This window comes from Halichoerus grypus, chromosome 4 (genome assembly GCF_964656455.1).
Source record: "Halichoerus grypus chromosome 4, mHalGry1.hap1.1, whole genome shotgun sequence".
Lineage (NCBI taxonomy): Eukaryota > Metazoa > Chordata > Mammalia > Carnivora > Phocidae > Halichoerus > Halichoerus grypus.
This window is the reverse complement of record NC_135715.1, coordinates 93,474,097-93,500,779: the sequence shown is the minus strand read 5'-3', so window position 1 is coordinate 93,500,779 and position 26,683 is coordinate 93,474,097. Positions and strand designations below refer to the sequence as shown.

At 37.4% G+C, this 26,683-nt stretch overlaps 1 protein-coding gene and 1 pseudogene across 9 annotated transcripts in view; one reads left to right on the top strand and one right to left on the bottom strand.

The window, feature by feature from the left end:
- EPB41L5 (erythrocyte membrane protein band 4.1 like 5) overlaps positions 1–26,683 on the top strand; it is a 139,098-nt gene that overhangs the window by 8,659 nt on the left and 103,756 nt on the right. For 8 of the 9 annotated variants that reach the window (XR_013447081.1, XM_036079631.2, XM_078070667.1 and 5 more), the window contains one exon: positions 13,726–13,830. The exons of the other annotated variant lie outside the window; for it this stretch is intronic. Coding sequence is in view for 7 of the 8 variants with exons in the window: in XM_036079631.2 (XP_035935524.1) it covers positions 13,726–13,830 (105 nt within the window). In the remaining variant the exon portion in view is untranslated. The remainder of the gene's footprint in view (positions 1–13,725; positions 13,831–26,683) is intronic. 9 annotated transcript variants of the gene reach the window in all.
- On the bottom strand, positions 10,054–10,583 carry LOC118527693 (ubiquitin-conjugating enzyme E2 N pseudogene; annotated as a pseudogene).

The window sequence follows — 26,683 nt, the reverse complement described above, 5'->3', positions numbered from 1 at the left end:
TTACTAATACCAAATGTCTTTTTTCTGCATTAAAAGATATATGTAATGGGGTGCCTGGGTGGCTCAGTCAGTTAAACCTCTGACTCTTGGTTTTCCGCTCAGGTCATGATCCTCTAGTTTGTGGGATCGAGCTCCGCATCAGGTTCTGCACTCAGCACAGGGGGTCTGCTTGAGATTCTTTCTCCCTGCCTCTCCCTTCCTCTCTGCTCCTTCCCCTGCGCACATTCTCTCTCAAATAAATAAATAAAATCTTAAAAAAAAGATTTATGTAACTAAGCTATAAAATGTATGATTTGATGTGTCATTGGATGTTCACAGTCTTCCCTCCCTGCACATTCTTTTTAGTATACACCTATATACCCAAAATGCAATAAAAAAGGTCTTTTATGCAAGGTGGTAGCCTAAATGCTGCTACAGTATACAGTTGAATAAACTCTGAAAGACCTTTAACTTAACCTTTAACTGTGACCTTTAACTCACAGAGTGAGACTAAGGAATTAGTTTGTTTAAATGAATATTCTGATTAATTGGATAATTTAGAATGTACTAGATATATACCGTACACATTTTAAAAAAATAATGGAATGTGATAAAATTAAACATAGGATTTCTTGAAGTGTTTTGAAGTAATCATCATGGGTATGTTTTATTATCTTTTTACGTTAGACTGGACATCTTTAGGGTTTTTGATTCTGGAAGACTTGAAGGCATTTACATTTTCTTCCTGTAAGGGCTTCTTGGGGTTTGTCAAGCATTCCAATATGTGATACTTCTTTGAGGAGTTTTCATATTCATTTCTTTCTTGATAAGTATCTTAAGGGTTTTGTGTACTATTCCATTAAAATATCATTAGATATGTGATAAAAAGCTCGAGATAGCTGTGTAAGAGACTGGAAAGAAGTTTCTTATTACCTAATGTTTGAAGTATGCAGTCTCAGGGTTATGGATGGAGAGGCTAGGAAATACTAGGAAAGTAGACTTGGTAAAGGATCTTTTTAAAGAGGCAGTGTAGTGTGGAGGAGAAGCAGCATGAGGTTTTAAAGTAGTGGAACAAATGGCTAGTGACTGGTACAGAATGGTATCCTATGCTTGGTATGCTCAGTAGGTTGGATGTGATGCTTGATCAAGGCCAGAAGTGCTAGCTGACCTCATATGTAGACAATTGCAGTGAAAAAGCCAAGAGTTTTAAATTTGACTTTTTGTGGAACTAGAACAATTGCCTTTTCAGCTCTGCAGGTGAAATCCTAGAGTTAGGTTCTAATTCTAGATGCTTGCATGGGTTTAAAATGGGCATTGGCCTGCCAGCGAAACTGTTTTACTAACAGACAAAAATAGACCAGAGGAATATTAATTTCTAAAAAGAAAGTTTTCCCTTTTTTTTTAAATTTAGTTTCTCAACCAGTCTAGTATGATTCCAAAAGAGGATTTAGAATTGATTTTGGAAATTGGATGAAACACATACTCCTTTCCCACTGGGATTAAGGTCACTAGTGATCATAGTGAGCCATTGTGGAACTAAGATGATTGCCCAGGCAATATGTAAGTGATTATCAGTGATTAAATAGATAATTTAGATATATGGACTTTAGATTAAAATATACCAGTAGCAATGGTCATTTTCTTCCTTCTGCTGTCTTCCTCTCAAAACTGGGGGAGGGATTTAAGTACCTTCTACTTGCTTGCTCCCCCCCACTTTTAAAGAACTAATTACCATGAGAATGCCTAATGCCTTTCAGTGAATGATAAAAGCATCAGGTAGAAATTTCTAAGTATCTGATTTTTAAATTTTCTCTTTGGAAATGCCACAGAAACTTTGATTTATGAACTTAGTATTGTTTAGTAAATAGTCTTTTATCATTCTGCATCTCCCAAGTTTTAAATTAATAAAAAATGTTTGGTTAATCAGTTGATAATAATCTTAATATATCGGGTGTCTGGGTGGCTCAGTTGGTTAAGCGATTGCCTTCAGCTCAGGTCGTGATCCTGGAGTCCCAGGATTGAGTTCTGCATCAGGCTCCCTGCTCAGTAGGGACCCTCCCCCCTCTTATGCTCTCTCTCTCTCATTTTCTCCAATAAAAATCTTAAAAAAAAAACACCTTAATATATCTACTTTGCTGTTGTAGGCGCTGAAGGCTTTAAATTATATAGCCCATGTGTAGTTATACTTTTAGATAAATAACATTTATAGCTTAGCTATCCTATGTTTTTGAAGACTTAACATTGTTAAGATGGCAGTACACCCCAAATCTATCTACAGATTCAACATAATCCCCACCAGAATACCAGTTGATTTATTTGTAGTAATTGACAAGCTTATTTTAAAATTGAGCTGGAATTGCAAGGGACTTAAAATAGCCATAACGATACTGAAAAAAAAAACAACAAAGTAGTAGCATTCAGGCTTTACTGTAAAGCAACAGTAATCAAGATGATGTGCTACTGGCACAAGAATAGACATATAGTGGTGCCTGGTGGCTCAGTGGAGCATGTGACTCTTGATTTTGGGATTGTGAGTTTAAGTCCCACACTGGGTGTAGGGATTACTTAAAAATAAAATCTTAAAAAAAAAAAAAAGAGTAGACACATAAATTATTGCAATGGAATAGAGAACCCAGTGGTAAACCCATACATCTGTGGTCAATTGTTTCTTTGGGGGGGTGGTTCTTAAGACTTTTTTTTAATGAATAATTTTTTTGAATTGAAGAAAAATTCCTATAAAATAAAATTAACCATTTAATTTATTTTTTTATTTTTTAAAAAGATTTTATTTATTTATTAGAGAGTGAACGAGAGAGCACTGGGGGGTGGGGGGGGAAGCAGACTCCCTGCTGAGCAGGGAGCCCCACATGGGGCTCCATCCCAGCACAGGGCTCAGTCCCAGGACCCTGGGATCATGACCTGAGCAGAAGACAGATGCTTAACCAACTGAGCCACCCAGGCGCCCCATAAAATTAACCATTTTAAAATGCATAGTTCAGGGGGCCTGGCTGGCTCAGTTGGAGGAATGTGCGACTGTTGATCTCGGGGTCATGAGTTCAAGCCTCATATTGGGTGTAGAGATTATTTCAATAAATAAAACTTTTTAAAGAGTGCATAATTCGTTGGTGTCTAGTACAATCACTATGTTGTGCAACCATCACCTCTGTTTAGTTCTAAGATATTTTTGTCATCCCAAATGGAAACTCTGTAACTCCCATCAGCCCCTGGTAACTGCTAGTTGGCTTTCTTTCTCTCTCTAAGGATTTGCCTGTTTTGGATGTTTTATATAAATGGAATATTATCCAATCTGTGACCCTTCATTAACTTAGCCTAATGTTTTTGAGGTTCATCCATACTGTGGCATTTATCATTACTTCATTCCTTTTTATGTTGAATAATATTCCATTGTATGATAAATCATATTTTGTTTATCCATTCATCAGTTGATGGACATTTGGGTTGTGTCCATCTTTTAGCAACTGTGAATAGTGCTGCTGTGAATATTCATGTACAAGTGTTTGTTGGAATACATGTTTTTAATTCTTTGGGGTATGATACCTAGGAGTAGAATTGCTGGGTCATATGATAATTCTATGTTTAATTTTTTGTGGAACTGACAAACTGTTTTCCATAGCAACTGTATCATTTTACATTCCCACCAGCAATGTAGGAGGGTTCCAATTTCTCTACATCCTCAACACTTGTTATTTTCCATTTTTTAAATTGTAGTCATCCTGGTGGGTGTGAAGTGATACCTCATTTGTGGTTTTGATTTGTAGTTTCCTAATGATTACCGATGAGCATCTTTTTATATGTGTACTGGTCATTTGTACATCTTCTTTGGAAAAATGTCTGTTCAAATCCTTTGCTCACTTAATTAAAAAAAAATTTTCTAGTGTTCATTTGAAATATAGTTGATACAATATTAGTTTCAGGTGTACAACACAGTGATGGGACAATTATATATACATTATGAAATGCTCACCATGATAAGTAGTTTCCATCTGTCACCATACAAAGTTGTTATGATATTATTGATTATATTCCCTGTGCTGTATTTTCATCACTGTGACTTATTTATTTTATAACTGGAAGTTTGTACCTCTTAATCCCCTTCATTTATTTGGCCTATCCCCCCACCTACCTCTCCTCTGGCAGTCATCAGTTCTCTGTATTCATGAATCTCTTTTTTTGTGTGTGTTTTGTTCATTTGTTTTTTAGATTCTGCGTATAAGTGAAATCACATGGTATTTGTCTTTGTCTGACTCATTTTACTTAGTTTAATACCTCCTAGATCCATCCATGTTGTTGCAGATGGCAAGATTTCATTCTTCTTTTTTTTTTTTTATGGCTGAGTAATACACCATTGTATATATACACCACATCTTTATTGATTCATCTACCGGTGGACACTTAGGTTGCTTCCATTATTTTGGCTATTGTAAATAATGCTGCAGTAAACATAAGGGTGCGTTTATCTTTTTGAATTAGCGTTTTTGTTTTCTTTGCATAAATACTCAGCAGTGGAATTACTGGATCGTATGGTGTTCCTGTTTTTAATTTTTTGAGGAACCGTCCTACTGTTTTCCGTAGTGGCTGCACCAGTTTACATTCCTGCCAACAGTGCATGAGGGCTCCCTTTTCTCCACATCCTCCACAGTACTTATTTCTTGTCTTTCTGATACTAGCCATTCTGATTGGTGTGAGGTAATATCTCACTATGGTTTTGATTAGCATTTCCCTGATGATGAGTGTTGTTGAGCATCTTTCCATGTGTTTGTTGGCCATCTGTATGTCTTTGGAAAAATGTCTATTTAGGTCCTCTCCCTGTTTTTTAATTGAATTATTTGTGGGTTTTTTGTTTTGTTTTTGGTATTTAGTTTTGTGAATTCTTTATATATTTTGGATATTAACCTCTTATTGGATATATCATTTGCAAATATCTTTCCCCATTCAGTAGGTTGCCTTTTCATTTTGTTGATGGTTTCCTTCATTGTGCAGAAGTTTTTTATTTTGATGTAGTTCTAATAGTTTATTTTTGTTTTGTTTCCCTTGCCTGAGAAGATTTATCCAGAAAAATATTGCTAGGGCCAGGGTCCAAGAGATTACTGCCTATATTTTCCTCTGGGAGTTTTACGGTTTTAGGTCTTATAGTTAAGTCGCAGTTTCATTCTTTTGCATATAGCTGTCCAGTTTTCCCAACGCCATTTATTGAAGAGACTGTCGTTTCCCTGGTGTGTATTTTTGCTTCCTTTATTGTAGATTAATTGGCCATATAAGGTTGAATTTATTTCTGGACTCTCTATCCTATTCCACTGATTTTTGTGTCTGTTTTTGTGCCAGTACCATACTGTTTTTATTAACATTAGCTTTGTAGGATAGTTTGAAATCTGGGATTGTGAGATCTCTAGCTTTGTTCTTCCTTAAAATTGCTTTGGTTATGGTCAGTTGATTTATGATAAGGGTGCCAAAGCCATTCAGTGAGGGGAAGAATAGTCTTTTCAACAAGTGGTGCTAGGAGAATTAGATAGCCATATGCAAAAGAATGAAGTGAAGTGGGAACTTTAGCTCATGCCATATACAAAAATTAACTCAAAAGGGATCAAAGACCTAAACATAAGAGCTAAGACTATAAAACTCATAGAATAAAAAATAGGGACAAATCTTCATGACCTTGGATTTGGCACCAGTTTTTAGATATGACACCAAAAACATGAATAACAAAATAAGAAAAAAATAAGTTGGACTTTTATAAAAATTAAAAACTTTTGTGTCTCAAAGGCCATTATCAAGAAAGTGAAAAGATTCTCACACAGAATGGGAAAGAATATTTGCAGATTACATATTTGATAAGCATTTGTGTCTAGAATATATAAAGAACTGTTACAGGGTGCCTGGGTGGCTCAGTTGGTTAAGCGACTGCCTTCGGCTCGGGTCATGATCCCGGAGTCCTGGGATCGAGTTCCGCATCGGGCTCCCGGCTCAGCGGGGAGCCTGCTTCTCCCTCTGACCCTCTCCCCTCTCATGCTGTTTCTCTCTCGCGCGCTCTCTAATAAATAAATAAATAAAATCTTTATTTAAAAAAAAATAAAGAACTGTTACAACCCAATAAGAAAAAGACAAATAACCCAATTTAAAAATGGGCAAAGGATCTGAATATAAGATATACTTCTGCACCTAAGATATACAAATAGCTGATAACTAAGGATGTCAAGCATCTTTTCATGTACTTATCAGAGAAACTCAAATCAAAACCACAATGAGATACTACATACCAACTAGGAAGGTTAAAATAAAAAGATAATACTAAGTGTTGGTGAGAATGTGGAGAAATCTGAGCCTTCTTAAACTTTTCGGCAGGAATATAAAGTTGTGCAGCTGCTTGGGAATATAGCCTGGCAGTTCCTCAAGTGATTAAACATAGTTATTACCACATGACCCAGCAATTCTACTTTTAGGTACATATCTAAGGGAATTGAAAACATATGTTTAGACAAAAACTTGTACACAGATAGTCATAACAGTGTTATTTTTACTCTCCTAAAGATAGGAAAAAAACCCCAACTATTTGTCAAAAGATGAATGTATAAATAAAATGTGTTATATTCATTTAACGGGATATTATTTGGCCATGAAGGAAATGAAGTACTGATACATGCTACATGGGTGAACTTGTGCTAGGTGAAAGAAGCCAGTCACAAAAGACCACATATTTATATGATTCCATTCGTACGAAAATCCAGAATAAAGAAATCTGTAGGAAAAAAAAAAGATTAGTGATTTATTGGTTGCTAAGGGCAGATGGGTAGGGACTTGAGGGGGTGGTAGGAATGGTGGTTGGGGCAATAACTAAAAGATACAAGGCTTCTTTTCGAGGTATGAAGATGTTCCAAAATTGTGGTGGTTGTACGTATCTGTGAATATACCTTTGAATTTTGTACTTTTAATGGGTGAATGGTACGGTATGTGAATTATATCTCAAAGCTATTTTAAAAAATGCATGGATGGGTGCCTGGGTGGCTCAATTGTTGAGCGTCTGCCTTCGGCTCAGGTCATGATCCCAGGGTCCTGGGATCGAGCCCCGCATCGGGCTCACTGCTCAGCGGGGAGTCTGCTTCTCCCTTTCCCACTCCCCCTGCTTGTGTTCCCTCTCTTGCTGTGTCTTTGTCTGTCAAATAAATAAATAAAATCTTTAAAAAAAAACATGGATTTTTGCATGCTTGTGTTTTATTCCACTTAAGGTTTTTTAGTGGGGCGCCTGGGTAGCTCAGTCGTTCAGTGTCTGCCTTCAGCTCAGGTCATGATCCCAGGGTCCTGGGATTGAGCCCCACATCGGGCTCTCTGCTCAGCGGGAGGCCTGCTTCTCCCTCTCCCACCCTCCCTGCTTGTGTTCCCTCTCTCACTGTCTGTCTGTCAAATAAATAAATAAAATCTTAAAAATAAATAAATAAGGTTTTTTAGTACTCAAGAGACATGATTTAGAGTTGATTTTGTTGATTCTTTGTAGGAAAAAAAAATCCTGGCGACTGTATAGTAGCAAAGGCACAAGACAGTGGGCCTATAGATTAATAGTGGCACGGAGACTGCAGCAAAAGGAATGCTTAGTACATGGATATGGTGGAGGGAGAGTTCTAATGAATATTAGAATTGAGTAAGATAAAATTCAGCCCTGGTGGAGGGGGGTGATATTGATTGTGTGGAAGATCGTGAGAGCATAGTCAGCTGTCATTGAGAGAGGAGTAAAAGAATGAAGTAGAAAAAGGAATTTCAGTGGAATGGTGTGTTTGGAAGCCAGATTTAGAGGGTTTAAAGGAATTGTTGGGGACAGTCTTCTTTTTGGGACTTCCTATAGTCCCTTGTACCTAGTAGGTGCTTAATAAATACTGTTTAGTTGTTGGGGAAGTGCATGAAGGGAAGTTGGGGGATTGCCATGAGATTTGGTAGTAAAAGGAAGGAAAGAACAGCAGCTAGAGAATGGCTGGATAGGGAGATCTGCGTTTGTTAAATGAATAAGAAAAATGTTTCTCATGAATTGGTTTTATATACACAGAGATTGTAGGATGAACATTCTAGAAAAGACTACCATTTTATGCTGGGAAAGATGGAAGGCTGATGAAAAGATAATATCTTGTTGGTCTTAATCTTCAGAAACCAGGATGTGAAGTGAGGACCGGGTTTGAAAAAGGTGGTGACCTGGAATAATTTGTTAGGAGGAAGGAAAAGAAGAATATAAGTAGCAAGTGATGGTCTAGATGCAGCTGAAAATTGAATTTGTGGTGGGGTAAGGAGGGTGGCTAAAATAGGTAAAGGGGATTAAGATAAACAAGTTAGGGTGATTAAAAAGTAGAGCATAGGGAATATAGTCAGTAATACTGGAATAATTTTGTATGATGACAGATGGTAAGTACACTTATTGTGGTGAGCTTTTGTACTTTATATAATCGTTGAATCACTGTTGTACACCTGAAACTAATTTAATATTATATGTCAACTATACTTCAATAAAATTTTTCTTTTAAAAAATGTGCAAAGGGCTTGAATAGATACTTCTCCAAAGAAAATATGCAAATGCTTGGGACGCCTGGGTGGCTCAGTTGGTTAAGCATCTGCCTTTGGCTCAGTCAGTTAAGCGTCTGCCTTTGGCTCATGTTGTGATCTCAGGGTCCTGGGATCAAGCCCCCCGCATCGGGCTCCCTGCTCAGTGGGGAGCCTGCTTCTCCCTCTGCCTGCCACTCCCCCTGCTTGTGCTCACTCTCTTTTTCTCTCTGACAAATAAATAAAATCTTTATTAAAAAAGGGGGGGGGCACCTTGGTGGCTTAGATGGTTAAGTGTCTGCCTTCGGCTCAGCTCATGATCTCCGGGTCCTCGGATCAAGCCCCACGTCGGAGCTTCAAATGAATGAATAAAATCTTAAAAAAAAAAAAAATCTTAAGAAAAGAAAATATGCAAATGCTCAATAAGCACATGAAAGTATGTTCAACATCACTAGGCATTAGGGAAATGCAAATCAAAAATCACATGAGATACCCTTTCACACGCATCAGGATGGTTGTATCAAACAAAACAAAGCAAAACAACCTCAGAAAATAACAAATGTTGGGGAGGTTGTAGAGAAATTGGAACCTTACGCATTGCTGGTAGGAATGCAAAATGGCGCAGCTACTACGGAAAACAGTTGGGCAGTTTCTCAAAAGTTAAACATAGAATTATCGTATTCCACACTTAAGTATATACCCAAAATAATTGAAATCAGGGACTCAAACAGATACTTGTATGCTATTGTTTATAACAGTATTCACGATAGCCAAAAAGTGGAAACAACTCAAATGTTCCTCAACAGATGAACGGATAAACAACATGGTATATACTTACAATGGAATATTATTCACTTTTATTTTTATTTTTTTTAAGAATAACAAAAAATATTTTACTAAAACATAAGATTTACAGAAGTTTCCAGACAAGCCATACAAAATGGTCACAAGCTTTTTCTTGAAGGAAGGATTCTACACTTGACAGCCAAGTCACAATGTTATTAGTGAGGCCTGTGATGTTTGTTTAACGTTCCCATTTTGGTTCAGACAATCAAGCTTGTCCATCTACAGCGTCTAAATAAAGTTAGACTTGGCTAGAGAGCATATTCTGAAGAACTGGTTAGCTGCTTTTAACCAATGCAATTAGATTACCATAAAAAGGGGGAAAGGAGCCCATAAAATTAAAATAAAACCACCTCTCCCCCTCAAAAAAAGTAATAAAGAAAAACACGCACAGCCCTGCAGCTAACCCTGACAACTACCTTCATGCACAGTGCTTTATACTCAAACCGTGAGGGGGGAAATGAATAAAAGCAGAGAAGGGCCACTGCTTTTAAACGTTTCACAACAATCCAGATGGTACTTCTAGCCTCTGCTCATGCTTTACAACAGTGAATCAGGACAAGACATAGATTTGCTAATGTGCATTTAATCACCGAAGGACTGAAGATGTCTGGGCTTTTATTTTGCAACGTTTCTGAGACTGTGTCCATTAAATGCAAACAAAAAAGGAAGAAGTGGCAGAACAGGAGAAGTGATGCACACTTGATGATTAAATCGATTTTAAATATTATTCATGGCATATAGCCTAGTCCATGCTCTAGCTGTTTCTATGGCTTGGGCTTCGTTGGTCTTCCACTGTTCAGCTACATCATTTGCTAATGGATCATCTGGATTGGGAGCACTTAACAAAGCCTGGATCGATAGCAGAACTGTGCGGATCTGCAGTGCTGGGGACCACTTATCTTTCAAAATATCTAAACATATTCTTCCCAACTTGTCTACATTAGGATGATAAATTTTGGTCATGAAACGTACTTTAGGGGCTGCCATCGGGTATTCTTCTGGTAGGAATAGTTCAAGCTTAAAAGTCCCTCCCTCAAAGGGGGAATCCTGGGGGCCAGCAATGACCACATGAAAATAACGGGCGTTGCTCTCATCTGGTTCTGCTTTAATGCCAGGAACTGGTTCTGCCAGCAAACGCTGGGTTTCCTTGATAATCCTGTGGGGCAGCCTGGCCATCTTGTCAGATCCCGAGTTTGGCCTCTGGTCTCAACTCTGGCTCCACTCGCCTCACGCATGGAATATTACTCAGTTTTAAAAAGGAATGAAATTTTGGAGCCTGCTATAACATGGATGAACTTTGAAAACATTATGGTAAGTGAAATAAACCAGGCACAAAAGGACATAGATTGTATGATTCTACTTATGTAACATATATAGACTAGGCAAATTCACAAGCCACAGAAAGTAGGAAAGAGGTTATTAGGGATTGAAGGGAAGGAGTGTGAGGAATGGTTGTTTAATGGGTACTGAGTTTCTGATTGATGTGATGAAAAGTTCTGGAAATGAATATGGTGATGGTTGTACACGTTGGGAATATATTTAATGGCATTGAATTCTGTATGCTAAAATGAGAAATTTTATGTTATGTTAAAAAGGAGAAATGGAAGCTGATGAATGTTAATAAGTGGGGTCAGTGTAGCGGAAGTTTCCATGTAGTTGGAGAACCTAGGCATCGAGAGTAATTTTATTAACAAGTTAGAGACAAGGTTGTGATAAGAAGTTGGGGGTATCTAATTGATCTGAGAGGTGACATTCAAGGTAAAATCTCGTTGTGGTATGTAACCCTTAGGGAGTTGGAGCTTGGGAGACAGCAAAATTCAAATTCTAGCCTGTCATTTTTTAGTCATGCAATTTTTGTCATATTACTAAAGCTTTCTGAACTTTTTTCCATGTTAAGTATTTGTTAAATGGACAAATAAACCATAATTATCAGAGTAATTGTATTAAATGAACATATGTTTAAGAAAAAGAAAGTAGAAGTGCCAGCACTTAGGTAGGAATTTTAAAATGAGAAAAACAGAGGAAAAATACTTGAGGAAGTAAATAGTTTTCCCAGAATTAAAGGGAGATAAAAGATCGCAGCTTTAAAAGCCCAATAGAATAGCAAATACAGTTAAGGAAAAAAAAAACACACCTAGTTACATTATATTGAAATTTAAGACTATCGGAGTTAGAGAAGTCTAAAAACTTATTACCAAGAGAATTAATAACATTATTAAGGACCAGAATTCAAATTGTCATCGTACTTTTCAACAGTAACATAAGCTGCAAGAAAAAGAGTAATACATTTGGAATATTGAAGAGAGTATTGAAAGAAAGTAACTTTGAACCTTGAATTTTGTTAAGGAGACAATTGTCATTCAAGTGTAAGAGCATGATTAAACTATTCTCAAACATAGAAGACCTTTAAAGATTAGCCATACAAAGTCCCACATGGGGAACATTTCTGTAGGAAGAACTCAAATGAGTGGAGAAACAAATCTAGCAGATGCTATTAGATATATGTGATGTATACATGTAAGAGTGTAAAGAATGCTCAAAATACTAAAATAAAGATTGTTGTTTTAAAAAAGCCACAACCAGAGAAAAGAAATAAGAGAAAGTATGTTCATAAACATGAGGATTGGATGGAGGGGAGATCATGGGCATGAGGGCATGATAAGTTCTTCTCTTCGTAAAGGGATATTTGGTTAGCACTTTTATTTATCAAAAAGAAAGGTGGTAAAAAGTGCAGGAAATGCAAAAATACAAGTTGAAATAAAGATGTCCATTAAAAGGCAGAGATTGATGATTCAGTAAAAAAAAATGTGTGTGTGGTATGTGTATGTGCATATATATATTTTACAAGAAGTACCCTAAATCATAATTTAAAATTACATAGGAGGAGGGGCATGGGTAGGATGTGTATGACAATAGTTGAAAATTGAGATCCCAACAATGCTTTTGCTTAAGTGGGTTGTATCTATTGATAGTTACCTTATTAGAAATTAAAACTGGAAAATTAAACATTTATCTATTGGTTAATTTTAAAACAGCAGTAATCTACCCCTTGTAAGTTATAACATAAGTAACAAGTATTTTGTTAAAAAAGATTTTATTTTATTAGAGCGTGCACGCGCGCAAGAGCATGGGGGTTGGTGCGGGCAGAGAGAGGGAGAAGCCGACTCCCCGATGAGTGGGGAGCTTGACGCAGGACTGGATCCCAGGACGCTGAGATCATGACCTGAGCCAAAGTCAGACACTTAACCCACTGAGCCATCCAGCCTCCCTAGTAACATACAAGTATTTTTTTTTTTTTAAACATACAAGTATTTGTGAAAAACAGCTATTTCACTAAACAACAAAAGAATTTAGTGAGAAGCATAGTATTGTCTTACGCACTTTGCCTATCTCTTTAATGTCTGGTCTAAGAGAACATACTTAGATTCTCTTTTCTGCTTCTGCATTTACTCTGTTGCAATATATTGTTTTGATTGAGTTACGTGAGGAGAATCCTAGGACCTTGTGGATCTTTTGAAAGTATCTGGGGGAACCTTTGGGTCCTGAGACCACACTTTGAGAACTGCTTTTTCCAAACAAGTTTCTTTGCTTATTACTGACCCTCCCTCCCCATTTGGTATCTTCTCCATTGATGTCCATATTTTTCATTGTCCCATATTTCCTCGCACCTTCTATTTTTATTTTTGCTATTTCCTACCTGACATTCTTTTCCATTTTAAGGCTGATCTCCAAGTTTTCACTGATGCTTCTAGTCTCTGTGACTATCTCATCTCTAAAATCTGTTGGCAAGTATATAGTTAGTTCCACATGATTCATACTTCAGTGTTCTAAGTTTTCTTGTGTTTTTTCTTTCCAATCACATTATAAAGCTCCTTTGAATTAGAGACTCTAAAAATTGACAAGACAAGAGTTTCCCCTTACAGTGTTTAGTACAAGGTGATGTTTGTTGGTTGATAGGAAGTAACACTTTCTGCAAAAGTGCATATAGATCACAAATTCTCTTTTGGCCTTAAGTAGTTTATTGGAAGTTATAGTATCTTACACGTTACCTGATATATGGTAGTATTTTTGGTATTGCAAGTAATGTTTTGTTATTTATTTATTAGAGAGAGAATAGTGTGTGCATGACCAGGGGAGGGACAGAGGGAGAGAATCTCAAGTAGACTCCCCACTGAGCATGGAGTCCAATGTGGGGCTTGATCTCAGGACCCTGAGATCATGACCTGAGCCGAAATGAAGAGTTGGATGCTCAACTGACTGAGCCACGCAGGTGCCCCTAGATCTTGTATAATAAAACCATCTTCAGTTCAGGCTTGTTGATCTTGTGAGTCATTTATTGATTAATTTATTTTCTTACCATTTCAGAAAAAAGCCAAAGGACAAGAGCTCTTTGATCAGATAATGTACCATTTGGACCTTATTGAAAGTGACTATTTTGGACTGAGATTTATGGATTCTGCACAAGTAGCAGTGAGTAGCTGTTTTTTTGGAGGTTCCAATGTGGGGGTAGAAATGGAAAATTTCAGATGACATGCTAAGTGCTGCAAGGCTACATATTCTTACTGCATTCTCTTTTTCTTCTGATTTTCTTCTTATGGTCTGAAGCTTTGACCCCTTCAAAATAACCTGAATAAATAAAATCTTAAAAAAAAAAAAAAGTAACCTGAAGTGCTTGTTAAAAAAATGTGATTCCTGGTCCTAGCCCATATTATTAGAGCATGATCTTTGCAGTTGAGGCTAGGAAATCTGTCTTTTTTTTTTTTTTTTTAATTTATTTGAGAGAGAGAATGAGAGAGAGAGCACTAGAGGGGAGAGGGTCAGAGGGAGAAGCAGACTCCCCACTGAGCAGGGAGCCCCATGTGGGACTCAATGCTGGGACTCCAGGATCATGACCTGAGCCAAAGGCAGGTGCTTAACCAACTGAGCCACCCAGGTGCCCCGGAAATCTGTCATTTTAATAACCACTGGGTTGGTAGTTGGGCATACTAAAGTTTGAGAACCACTGTGTAATGGAAAGGATGCTAAAATGGGAGTTTTGTGGGTTCTTGTGTAAGTGATAAAAGTTACTCATTTGCAAATTAAGGTGAGTAGACTAGGTTATCTTCAAGATCCCTTCCTGATCTTTGATTCTATAAATGTTCTTTGACCATGTGCATTTCAGATGAGAGAAATGTATATGTGATACAGTAGGAAGTTGGAGGCTTTTCAAAGATCTGAGTACTACACTAGAATTTGACTGGAGGGTGTTTGAGTGAAAGTAGTAGATGGTAAGATTGGAAGGTGGATTATTGGCCAAACTGAATAACAAAAGTATTAAATAATAGACGGGCAATATTTATTCTCTAATAATTGGGATTAGGGTTTTTTTGAGCAAGGAAGTTATATTTTGCTTCAGGAAGTATTATATGGAAATATTGTATAGGATTATTTGGAATGCGCAGAGATTGAAGTCAGAAAGAGTCATTGCAAATACTGGGGATAAAAGTAATGTTAAGGCCTGGAATAGGATATTCACAGTAGCAGGGAGGGGGAGGGAGTAGAGATAAGGATACCAAGACATTAAGCTCTGTGTTCTGGAAGTCTGTGATGGAGGAGTGCGTATGTATGTATGTGTTTAGTGACACACTAATTGTAGTATCTAGGACTCACAGGAACAATATATAAGAATTCTCAAGTTCTTTTTGGAGTGGGGCATTCATTCATTTGGTGTGATTAATAAATTAACTAGAATACCTCCATAAGATACTATTAAAAACTCACATCTTTTGGAGATGAACTCCTTAGTTGGCTTTATAGAACATCTTGACTAAATTTACAGCTGTTAATAATGCTAGCTATAATTTTTTTTTCTCTGATTTCCATACCCCTAGTCCCCCTTCCTGAGTTAAAAGAATTTAAGTATGAACATTTAGCAACAGAGTACTGGCTAAATTTTGGCACACCCGTACAATGGAATACTCTGCAGCTCATTAAAAATGGTGATTTTTAAAGTATACTAATTGACATAGAATAATGTAGAGAAAAGGGTTACAGAACAATATATTGGAGTTTTTCTATTTAAAAAAAAAGTGGATATATGTACACATATATACATGAAAAAATTTGCAAAGCTATTTCCCATAGTTTCAGAGTTCTCATCTCTGGATGGAGTTTGTATAGGAGGCGTTTCTTTTATTTTTCATTTTAATGTTATTTCTCTCCAATTAGACTAAATCCATCGAGGGCAGGGAATTTGTCTTACTGTGTTCCCCAGCATGTAGTAGACACATGAAACATTTATCAAATTAAATTCTCGTGTACTGCTTAGTTTGATATAAAGGCCTGGTTGACTGTTGAGTTTAATATTATTTATCAGTCATCTTTCAAATAATGGAATTACAGTCTTATAATCAATGAAAAAATAAATCATGTTAGGGATAAATAATTCATAGCTTCCTTTTTTTTGCGGAGTTGTGAAGGAGAAGAGGTAGAAATATGCCAACATTAAGTTTCAGGTACCTTCTTTCCTTAGGATACATAAATAAGTAGTCTCTCCTTATCCATGGTTTCACTTTCCATGGTTTCACTTTCCATGGTTTCAGTTACCTGTGTTCAACCCCAGTCTGGAAGCAGATGATCTTCCTTCTGACATGTTGTCAGAAGGTCAGTGGTAGCCTAACGCTACATCACGATGCCTACACCATTCCTCTCACTTCATCTCATCACGTAGGCGTTTTATCATCTCATAGCATCACAAAAAGAAGGGTGAGTACAGTACAATAAGATACTGTCAGAGACCACATTCACAAAATTTTATTATGGTATATTATTAATATTGTTCTAGTTTATTATTAGTTGTTACTAATATCTTACTGTGCCTAATTTATACATTAAACTTTATTATAAGTATGTATAGAAAAAATACAGTATATATTGGGTTTGGTACTATCTGTGGTTTCAGGCATCCACTAGGAGTCTTGGAATGTATCTCCCACAGATAAGGGGGGGTACTATTGTAATTGCGGAAAGAAATAGACATGTAGCCGTTGCTAAGTTGTACTCTTTGCTCTTTGTTAATATCAGTAATTACTGAATTACTAGATCCATTAATATTTTTTCCCTCATTTGATACACATATAGTACCTTTTTTCTGGTCATAACGAGTTTTTAGTAAAGCCAATATTAGAACTCTTTTCTTTTTTTTTCTTTAAAGTTTTATTTATTTAAGTAATCCTACAGCCTACGTGGGGCTTGAACTCATGACCCCGAGATCAAGAATGCAATTGCATGCTCCTCTGACTGAGCCAGCCAGGCGCCCTAGAACTTTTCTTTTTTTAAAGATTTTATTTATTCATTTGAGACACAGAGGATGAGCAGGGAGAGGGAGAAGCGGACTCCCCATTGAGCAGGGACCCTGACGCGGGGCTCGATCCCAGGACACTGTGATCATGACCTGAGCCAAAGGCAGACACCCAACCTACTGAGCCACCCAGGTGCCCCACCTTAGAACTTTTAATCCCTGTTCTTTTTAGTTGTAGTTTATCCTTCCCAAGCCCAGAGACCTAGGCATTAAGATTAAATTTTAGTGAGATTTACTTTCTGTTTTTGCTGTCACTGAAATACCCTATGTGAGTTGAACTGGAAGAACAATAGCTGGTAGACGAAAGCTATTCAAAAAATGACCTCTAGATAAAATTTTAAATATTCTTAAAGTGCTAACTCACATAATTCTACAATTTTATGATATCAGTAGCATAGAAAAGACTCTCAGTATTTGTCATGTGGCCAGATTTAACCCCAGAATGAAACAAAATTGATACTTTGCAAACAGTTCTGTTTATTGGTGAAGATAGTGAACTTGATCAAGTGAAGTTTTTGGCCAGGATCATCTCTGTAAACTAACTTAGTCCTATGATTTTCATGTCTGTTTGTCATATTTAGTGTGTAGACATAAGTGTAGAATCCAGAGAATGTTGAGGCAGGGTAAAAAAGTGACCAAAACCAGATCAAGACACTACATAAAAAGAGAACTGCGGGCCAATATCTCTGATGAACAGAGATGCAAAAATCCTCAACAAAGTATTAGCAAACCAAATCCAACATCATTCGCCACAATCACTTGGAATTTATTCCTGGGATGCAAAGGTGGTTCAATATTGGCATATCAATCAATGTGATACGTATCAGTAAGAGAAAGGATAAAAACCATTTGATCGTTTCAGTAGATGCAGAAAAAGCATCTGACAAAGTACAACATCCATTCATGATAAAAACCCTCAACAAAGTAGGGTTAGAAGGAACATACCTCAAAATAATAAAGGCCATATATGAAAAACTCACAGCTAATGTTATACTCAGTGTTGACAAACTGAGAGCTTTTCTCCAAAATCAGGAGCAAGACAAAGATGTTCACTCTCACTGCTGTTATTCAACATAGTACTGGAAGTCCTAGCAATCAGGTAAGAAAAAGGAATAAAAGGCATCCAAATTTTTTTTTTTTTTTAAGATTTTATTTATTTGAGATAGAGCGAAAGAGAAAGCACAAGCATGGGGCAGAAGGAGAAGGAGAAATAGACTCCCTGCTGAGCGGGGAGCCCTATGCGGGGCTCAATCCCATGACTTTGAGATCATGATCTGAGCCAAAGGCAGATTCTTAACCAGCTGAGCTACCCAGGCACTCCAAAGGCATCCAAATTGGTAAGGAAGAAGTAAAACTTTAACTATTTGCAGATGACATGTTATTATGTATAGAAAGCTTTAAAGACTCCACCAAGAAACTGTTAGTGCATTTCTCTACACTAATAATGAAGCAGCAACAGGAGAAATTAAGAAAGCAGTTTCATTTACAATTGCACCAATACCTAGGAATAAACTTAACCAAGGGGGTGAAAGACCTGTACACTATAAAACATAAAACTATAAAACATTGATGAAAGAAATTGAAGACAACACAAAGAAATGGAAAGACATTCCATGCTCATGGATTGGAAGAACAAATATTGTTAAAGTGTCCATACTACACAAAGTAATCAGATTTAATGTAATCTCTATCAAAATATCAACAGCATTTTTTACAGAACTAGAACAAATAATCCTAAAATTTGTGTGGAACCACAGAAGACCCCAAATAGCTAAAACAGTCTTGAAAAAGAAAGACAAAGCTAGAGGTATCACAATTCCAGATTTCAAGTTACACTGCAAAGCTATAGTAAACAACACAGCATGGCACTGGCACAAAAACAGACACATAGATCAATGGAACAGGATAAAAAGCCCAGAAACAAGCCCACAGTTATATGGTCTTTGACAAAAGAGGCAAGAATATGTGATAGGGAAAAGACAGTCTCTTCAACAAATGGTTTTGGGAAAATTGGACAACTACATGCAAAAGAATGAAACTTCCTTAAATCATACACAAAACTAAACTCAAAATGGATTAAAGACCTAAATGTGAGACCTGAAACCATAAAAATCCTAGAAGAGAGCCCAAGTAGTAATTTTTCTGACATGAGCCATAACAGCATTTTTCTAGATATGTCTCCAGAAGCAGGGGGAAAAAAAAGCAAAAATAAACTATTGGGACTACATGAAAATAAAAAGCTTCTGCATTACGAAGGAAATAAATAACTAAAATGCAACCTACTGAATGGAAGAGTATATTTGCAAATGACATATCTGATAAAAGGATAGTATCCAAAATATATAAAGAACTTATACAACTCAAAACTTAAAAAACAAATTATCCAATTAAAAAATGGGCAGAAGACATGAACAGACATTTCTGCAAAGAAGACATCCAGATGACCAACAGACACATGAAAAGATGCTCATCATCACTTACCATCAGGGAAATGCAAATCAGACCTACAATGAGATATCACCTCACACCTGTCAGAATGGCTAAAATAAAAAACAAGAAACAAGTGTTGGTGAGGATGTGGAGAAAAAGGAACACTTGTGCACTGTTAGTGGGAATGCAAACTGATGCAGCCATTGTGGAAAACAGTATAAGGTTCCTCAAAAAAGTAAAAATGAAACTACCCTATAATCCAGGAATTACACTGCTGGGTATTTACCGAAAGAATACAAAAACACTAATTCAGGGCGCCTGGGTGGCTCAGTTGGTTAAGCGACTGCCTTCGGCTCGGGTCATGATCCTGGAGTCCCGGGATCGAGTCCCGCATCGGGCTCCCTGCTCGGCGAGGAGCCTGCTTCTCCCTCTGACCCTCCCCCCTCTCATGTACTCTCTCTCATTCTCGCTCTCTCAAATAAATAAATAAATCTTTAAAAACAAACAAACAAACAAACAAAAACACTAATTCAGAGGATATATGCACCTCTGCGTTTATTGCAGCATCATTTCCAATAGTCAAATTATAGAAGCAACCCAAATGTCCAGCAACAGATGAATGGTTAAAGAAGAGATGGTATATATATCCAGTGGAATATTATTCAGCCATAAAAAGGAAACTTTGCCATTTGCAACAACATGGGTGGAGCTAGAAAGTATAATGCTAAGTGATTTAAATCAGTGAGAGGACAAATACCATTTGATTTCTCTCATATGTGGAATTTAAGAAACAAAACAAATGAGCAAAGGGAAAAAAAGAGAGGCAAACCTAAAGACTTAATTATAGAGAACAGGGCACCTGAGTGGCTCACTCAGTTAAGCATCTGCCTTCAGCTCAGGTCATGATCCAGCGTCCTGGGATCGAGTCCCGCATTGGGCTCCCTGCTCAGTGGGGAGTCTGCTTCTCCCTCTACTCTCCCCGCCCCCTGCTTGTGATCTCTCCTCTTTCAAATAAATAAATAAATAAAATCTTTAAAAATATATTATAGAGAACAAACTGATGGTTACCAGAGGGGAGGTGGGTGGGTGATAGCACTAAATAATGTACAGAATTGTTGAATCACTATATATCACCTGAAACCAATATAACACTGTATGTTAATTATACTATAATTAAAATAAAAACCTTAAAAAAATGATCAAGGAATTACATGTTACATTTCAATCTTGAATATATCATATGTATGCCTATATATGTAAAGTTAGTGTGTTAAAGTTTAGTTTATTGGTCATTTCAGATAAGTCCAAAATATGTATGACTGGAATTATGCATTTACTTTTCTTCCTATGAATACATAAAATCTGAGTTTGCTCTTGTTTACTTTTGCTTATACCAGCTCATTTTATGTTCACATACACATTGAATTTTGTAGTTGAAATGTCATCTTTACAGAAAAGTTGCAAGAACAGTGTAAATAACTATTTTTGTGGAACCATTTGAGAAAGTTGCAGATGTCTCATCGCCCCTGAATTCTTTTTTTTTTTTTTTTTTTTTAAGATTTATTCATTTATTTGACACAGGGAGAGAGAGAGCGCACACACACAAGTAGGCAGAGCAGCAGGCAGAGGGAGAGGGAGAAGCAGGCTCCCTGCTGAGCAGAGAGCCCGATGCGGGGCTTGATCCCATGACCCTGGGATCATGACCTGAGCCAAAAGCAGCCGCCTAACCTACTGAGCCACTCAGGCGCCCCCCCCCCACCCCACTGAATTCTTTAGTGTATGTTTCCTACAAGCATATTCTGTATAGCTCAGTACAACCATCAAAACCAGGAAGTAGACATTGTGACATTACTACCATCTAATCCACAGACTCCATTCATATTTTGCCAGTTGTCTGTACAGTGTCCTTTATAGCCAAAGGGTCTAGTTCAGAATCATGTTTTACATTTAGGTGTCAGATTTCATCAGTTGCCTTCATCTTGGAATACTGTGGTTCCTCAGTCTTTCCTTGATTTTTACACTTTTGAAGATACAGGTCAGTAATTTTTATAGGCTGCCCCTCAGTTTGGGTTTGTTTGATGTTTGGTCATAAAGTAGGTTAATCTTAGATACTTTGGCAGGAAAGTAAGTGAAGTGATGCTGTGTTTCCTTACTCTATCAAGTGACATTTAATTTTTTGTCCCATTACCAGTGATACTAACTTTTTACTTTGAATCTTTTTTTTTTTAAGAGACAGGATGGGGAGTGGCAGTGGTGGGGGGGAAGAGAATGGGAGAGAATATGTTAAGGAGGCTCCACGCCCAGTGCGGAGCCCAATGTGGGGCTTGATCTCACAACCCTGAGATCATGACCTGAGCCGAAATCAAGAGTTGGACGCTTAACCAACAGAGCCACCCAAGTGTCTTGATACTAACTTTGATACCTTGATTAAGGTAGTATCTACCAGGCCTCTCCATTATATTCTTTTTCTCTTTGTAATTAAGTTTTTTTTCTTCTTTCTTTCTTTCTTCCTTGTGGGCAGTTACTTTGAGATTTCCTTATCAAATTTTCTGTTTATTATGAACCAGTGGATTCCTGTCTTATCCAATGTGTTATAATTTGTTACTGTCATTTCTTCTGATGCTCAAAGTTTCCCAGGTTTGGCCAACGGGAGCTGTTTCAGGATGGCTTCTGTGTTCTTTTAACGTGCATCCATCATTCTTTGGGTATTACCTTACTTTCTGGGTCAAGATTATGTTCCATGTTCATACTGTATTTCCCTGTTCCAGCCCTGGAATTAGCCATTTTTCCAGTTGGTTTTGTGTTCAGATTTAGGGAATATATGTTCACATTTATTTCTGTCTATATAAATTGACACATTGAATTCATACCCATAATTCCCAATTCCAGTCCAATGCCACAGGGCTTATTGTAGTATTTTCCTTTCGCATATTTATAGTTTTCTTTTACAGAAACCAGGCTTTGTCTGTCATCAGTATGTTTACTTGAGTGATCACTCACTCTGGATGGAATCAGTCTCTAACCTCTCCCTGTGCAGATTCTGGCATTGCCCAGACTACCTTCTTACTTCTGGACTGAATTATTTGGGAAGAGAAAGCTTCTTATATTCCAGTTACCTTATAAATACAGAATAGTATGTAAAGCACTTCTTTGGAGATAGTATTGAAGAGTTATCTCCCTAGAAGTATGGTTTAGGGTAGGAGGATTAGAGGGAAGAGAGAAGATACACTTGAGGAAAACAGAGTTGGTTTTACTTAAGGTGACCATATAGTCTTTTGCCTGAAGTAGGCCACTTTTAAAAAATCGAGATATAATTTACAAATCATAAAATTCACCAGTGGTTTTTAATATATTCAGACTTGTGCAACCATCACCACTATCTAATTCCAGAACATTTTCATTACTTGCAAAAGAAACCCTGTTCACATTGCCAGTCACTCCCTATTTCCCCTGTCTCACAGCCCCTGGCAAACACTAATCTTTCTGTTTGTATGGATGTGCCTATTTTGAGAATTTCATGTGAATGGAATCACATAATATGTAGCTTTTTGACTCTGGAAATGTGCTTAGCATAGTATTTTCAAGGTTTATATTGTAGCATCTCTCTATACTTGGTCCTTATGGCTGAATAATATTCCGTTGTATGAATATATACCACATTTTGTTTACGTACTCCTTGATGGACATTTGGGTTCATTCATTTTGGCTATTAGGAATAGTGCTGCTATTAGTGTTTGTGTACAAGTTTTTGCATGAATATGTTTCAGTTCTCTTGGGTATGTGTCTAGGAGTGGATTTGCTGGGTCTTAAGGTAACTCTTTAACTTTCTGAAGAACTGCCAAACTGTTTTCCATAATGACTCTACCATTCCACATTCTTACCAGCAATGTATGAGGGTTCTAATTTCTCCATATCTTCACAAACACAATATTTCTTTTTGATTCTAGCTGTCTTAGTTGGTATGAAGTGGTCTCATATGGTTTTGACTTGAACTTCCCTAAAGACTAGTGATGTTGAATATCTTTTCATGTTTATTGGGTGTTCATATATCTTCTTTGGAGAAATGTCTGTTCATATCCTTTGCCCATTTTATGTATGTATTTATTTATTTAAAGATTTATTTATTTAAAGATTTATTTGAGAGCGAGAACGTGCACACATGCCGGGGTGGGGAGGGGCAGAAGGAGAGGGAGAGTCTTAAGCCGACTCTGTGCCGAGCGTGGATCCCAATGCGGGGCTCAATTTCAAGACCCTGTGATCACAACCTGAGTTGAAACCAAGAGTCAGATGCTTAACTGACTGTGCCACCCGGGCACCCCTACATATATACAGTGTTATATTAGTTTCAGTTGTACAATATAGTGATTTAGCAGTTCTGTATATTATTCAGTGTTCATGTATTTTCATTATATTTTTATTTTTTTGATTACTGAGTCAGTCTCTTTACTTGGTGTATTCAGATTTGCTATTTGTTTCTTGAGTCCATTTTTAAACCAAGCCACTTTAGAGAGCCAAGGGTGACCTACTGGATGAGGGTTGGTGTAAATGAGTATTATTCTGGCATACTAGGATTTATGGCTACTCTTGTTTTTGTTGACTGCAGAATACTACCTCATCCTCTGTTTTCAAATCTAAATTTAACTTAGTGTCTTTTTATATAGTTCAATGATGATCTTAAACCTTGAGTTATAATGATGAAATCTGTGGATGCTTTCTTTTTTCTTTTTTAAGATTTTATTTATTTATTTGACAGCGAGCGAGAGAGGGAACACAAGCAGGGGGAGTGGGAGCGGGAGAAGCAGGCTTTCCGTGGAGCAGGGAGCCCGATGCGGGGCTCCATCCCAGGACCCTGGGATGGTGACCTGAGCCGAAGGCAGACGCTTAACAACTGAGCCACCCAGGCGCCCCCTGTTGATGCTTTCTGTAGAAAAATGTGCATATACATAATATTCTGTGTATATACATAGATAATTAAGGTATTCCTGAACCCCATCTGTGGACTCTTATTTAGTAACCCTTCTTTCAGAAATAACCTGTAGCTTAAAGGAAGTCTGGTGATGGTATTAATTTGCATGTGTTTTCTTAAAGTCTTTATGATAATAATTAGTGTTTTTGAAAATTTATCATCTCTTCTGTGCTATTGGTGAAACCTTGTTTAAATCTCATGACTACACACATTTTTATGGTACTATTTCTTTTTTTTTTTTTTTTTAAAGATTTTATTTATTTATTTGGCAGAGAGAGACACAGCGAGAGAGGGAACACAAGCAGGGGGAGTGGGAGAGGGAGAAGCAGGCTTCCCGCCGAGCAGGGAGCCCGATGCGGGGCTCGATCCCAGGACCCTGGGATCATGACCTGAGCCGAAGGCAGACACTTAACGACTGAGCTACCCAGGCGCCTCTATGGTACTATTTCTTGATGAAGGACTTAGAGAAACACTCTCTCATAAAAATAACAGTATGTGTAAAAAGTTGCCTTATGACAGCAGAACTCCCAGTATTATGTTTTTTATTTTTTTTTTTTAAGATTTTATTTATTTATTTGAGAGAGAGAATGAGAGAGAGCATGAAAGGGGGGAGGGTCAGAGGGAGAAGCAGACTCCCCGCTGAGCAGGGAGCCCGATGTGGGACTCGATCCAGGGACTCCAGGATCATGACCTGAGCCGAAGGCAGTCGCTTAACCAACTGAGCCACCCAGGTGCCCCCAGTATTATGTTTTTTAAAAAAAATGATTTTGGGTAGTGCTCTTGTACAATAGAACTTTCCAGTGTGGAAGGAATACCATATCTGGAGCCAGGCAAGAAAGAATTCTTTTGATACTAACTGGTTTTAGGTTGGTGCAATAAGACTTGGCAAAATAGTTGAGAAATTAACTAATAATTTGCTAGAGAACATGTATGATTTATTTTGAAGGAATAATTTTCAGTCCTAAAATCAAATGTCTACTGGGATCAAGCAGTAGAACAAAAGAAGGGAAGCAAGTTGGAGTACATCTTTTTTTTTTTTTCTTTTTTAAGATTTTATTTATTTGACAGAAAGAGACAGCAAGAGAGGGAACACAAGCATGGGGAGTGGGAGAGGGAGAAGCAGACTTCCTGTGAAGCAGGGAGCCCGATGCGAGGCTCTATCCCAGGACCCTGGGATCATGACCTGAGCCGAAGGCAGACACTTAACGGCTGAGCCACTCAGGCACTCCAAGTTGGAGTACATCTTAAAAGACATAGGAGTGTTATGTACTTCCAAGAAGAACTATGTTTTTTCTCATTCTTTTTTCTGAATGATGCTGTATATTTGATATGTTTTCATTTCCCATTTTTAATAGAGGTAGATACAGAGAAATACAGCATAATGATAAATTGGAGCCGATGTGTAACAGACTGTTGAACATTAATAAGTATTGGTAGAGGAATTATGGTGAACTGGGGAGCATATCCCTTTTCTATTCAAAAAGAGGCTGGAGGGGCAGTGACTGTCTAGCTGCAGCCATTTGTTTCCAAATAACATTGCTGGATTTATCTTTAGATATTTCAAGAGAAACTGGTTGGATTTGTAGGTTAAATCTTCCATTTAAAAAATTTCTTTTAAAATGTAGTGTAGCTCATGAAAAAGAACTAAATAAATGAAGAGACATATCATGTACATGGATTAGAAAACTCAACAAAGTAAAGGTATCAGTTCTTCTGTAGTTGATCTACAAGTTTCATGCAATTTGCATCAAAATTCCGGCAAAATCTTTTATAGATACAGACAACATTTTAATAAGATTTATTTGGAAAGGCAAAAGAACTAAAATATCTAGAAACAGTTTTGAAAAAGGAATAAAGTGGGAGCAATCACTCTGCTGGTCTTCAAGATTTAAAACTACTCTAGTCAAGACTGTGGTATTAGCACAGCAATAGACACACAGATCAGCGGAAGAAGACAGGAACCCAGAAGGGGTCTTGCACAAGTATGACCAACTTATTTTTGGTAGAGATGCCAAAATAATTAAATGGAAGAAGGATAGTCTCAATAATGGTGCTGGAGCAGTTGGATATCAGACAAAAAAATCAATCTTGGCTTAAACCTTATACTTGTACAAAAATTAACTCAAAATAGATAATGAACACAAATATAAACTGTAGGACAATAGAACTTAGAGGTAAATACATAGGAGAAAATCTTTGGGACCTAGGGCTTGGAGAAGTTATTGATGGGACATGAAAAACAGTCCATTAAAACAAATTGATAAAATGGACTTTATCAAGATTAAGACCCTGTTTTTTTTTTTTTTTTTTTTTAAGATTTTAAAATTTACTTTAGAGTGAGAGAGAGAGAGCGAGCACGAGCCAGGGGAGGAGCAGAGGGAGTGAGATAAGCAGACTCCGCGTTGAGCACAGAGCCTGACTTGGGGCTCGATCCCAGGACCCTGAGATCATGACCTGAGCTGAAATCAAGAGTTGGCCACCCAACTGACTGTGCCACCCAGGTGCCCCAAGATTAAGACCTTCTGCTTTGAGAAAGACTCAGTTAAGAGGGTAAAAAGCCAAGTTACACACTGGAAGAAAATACTTGC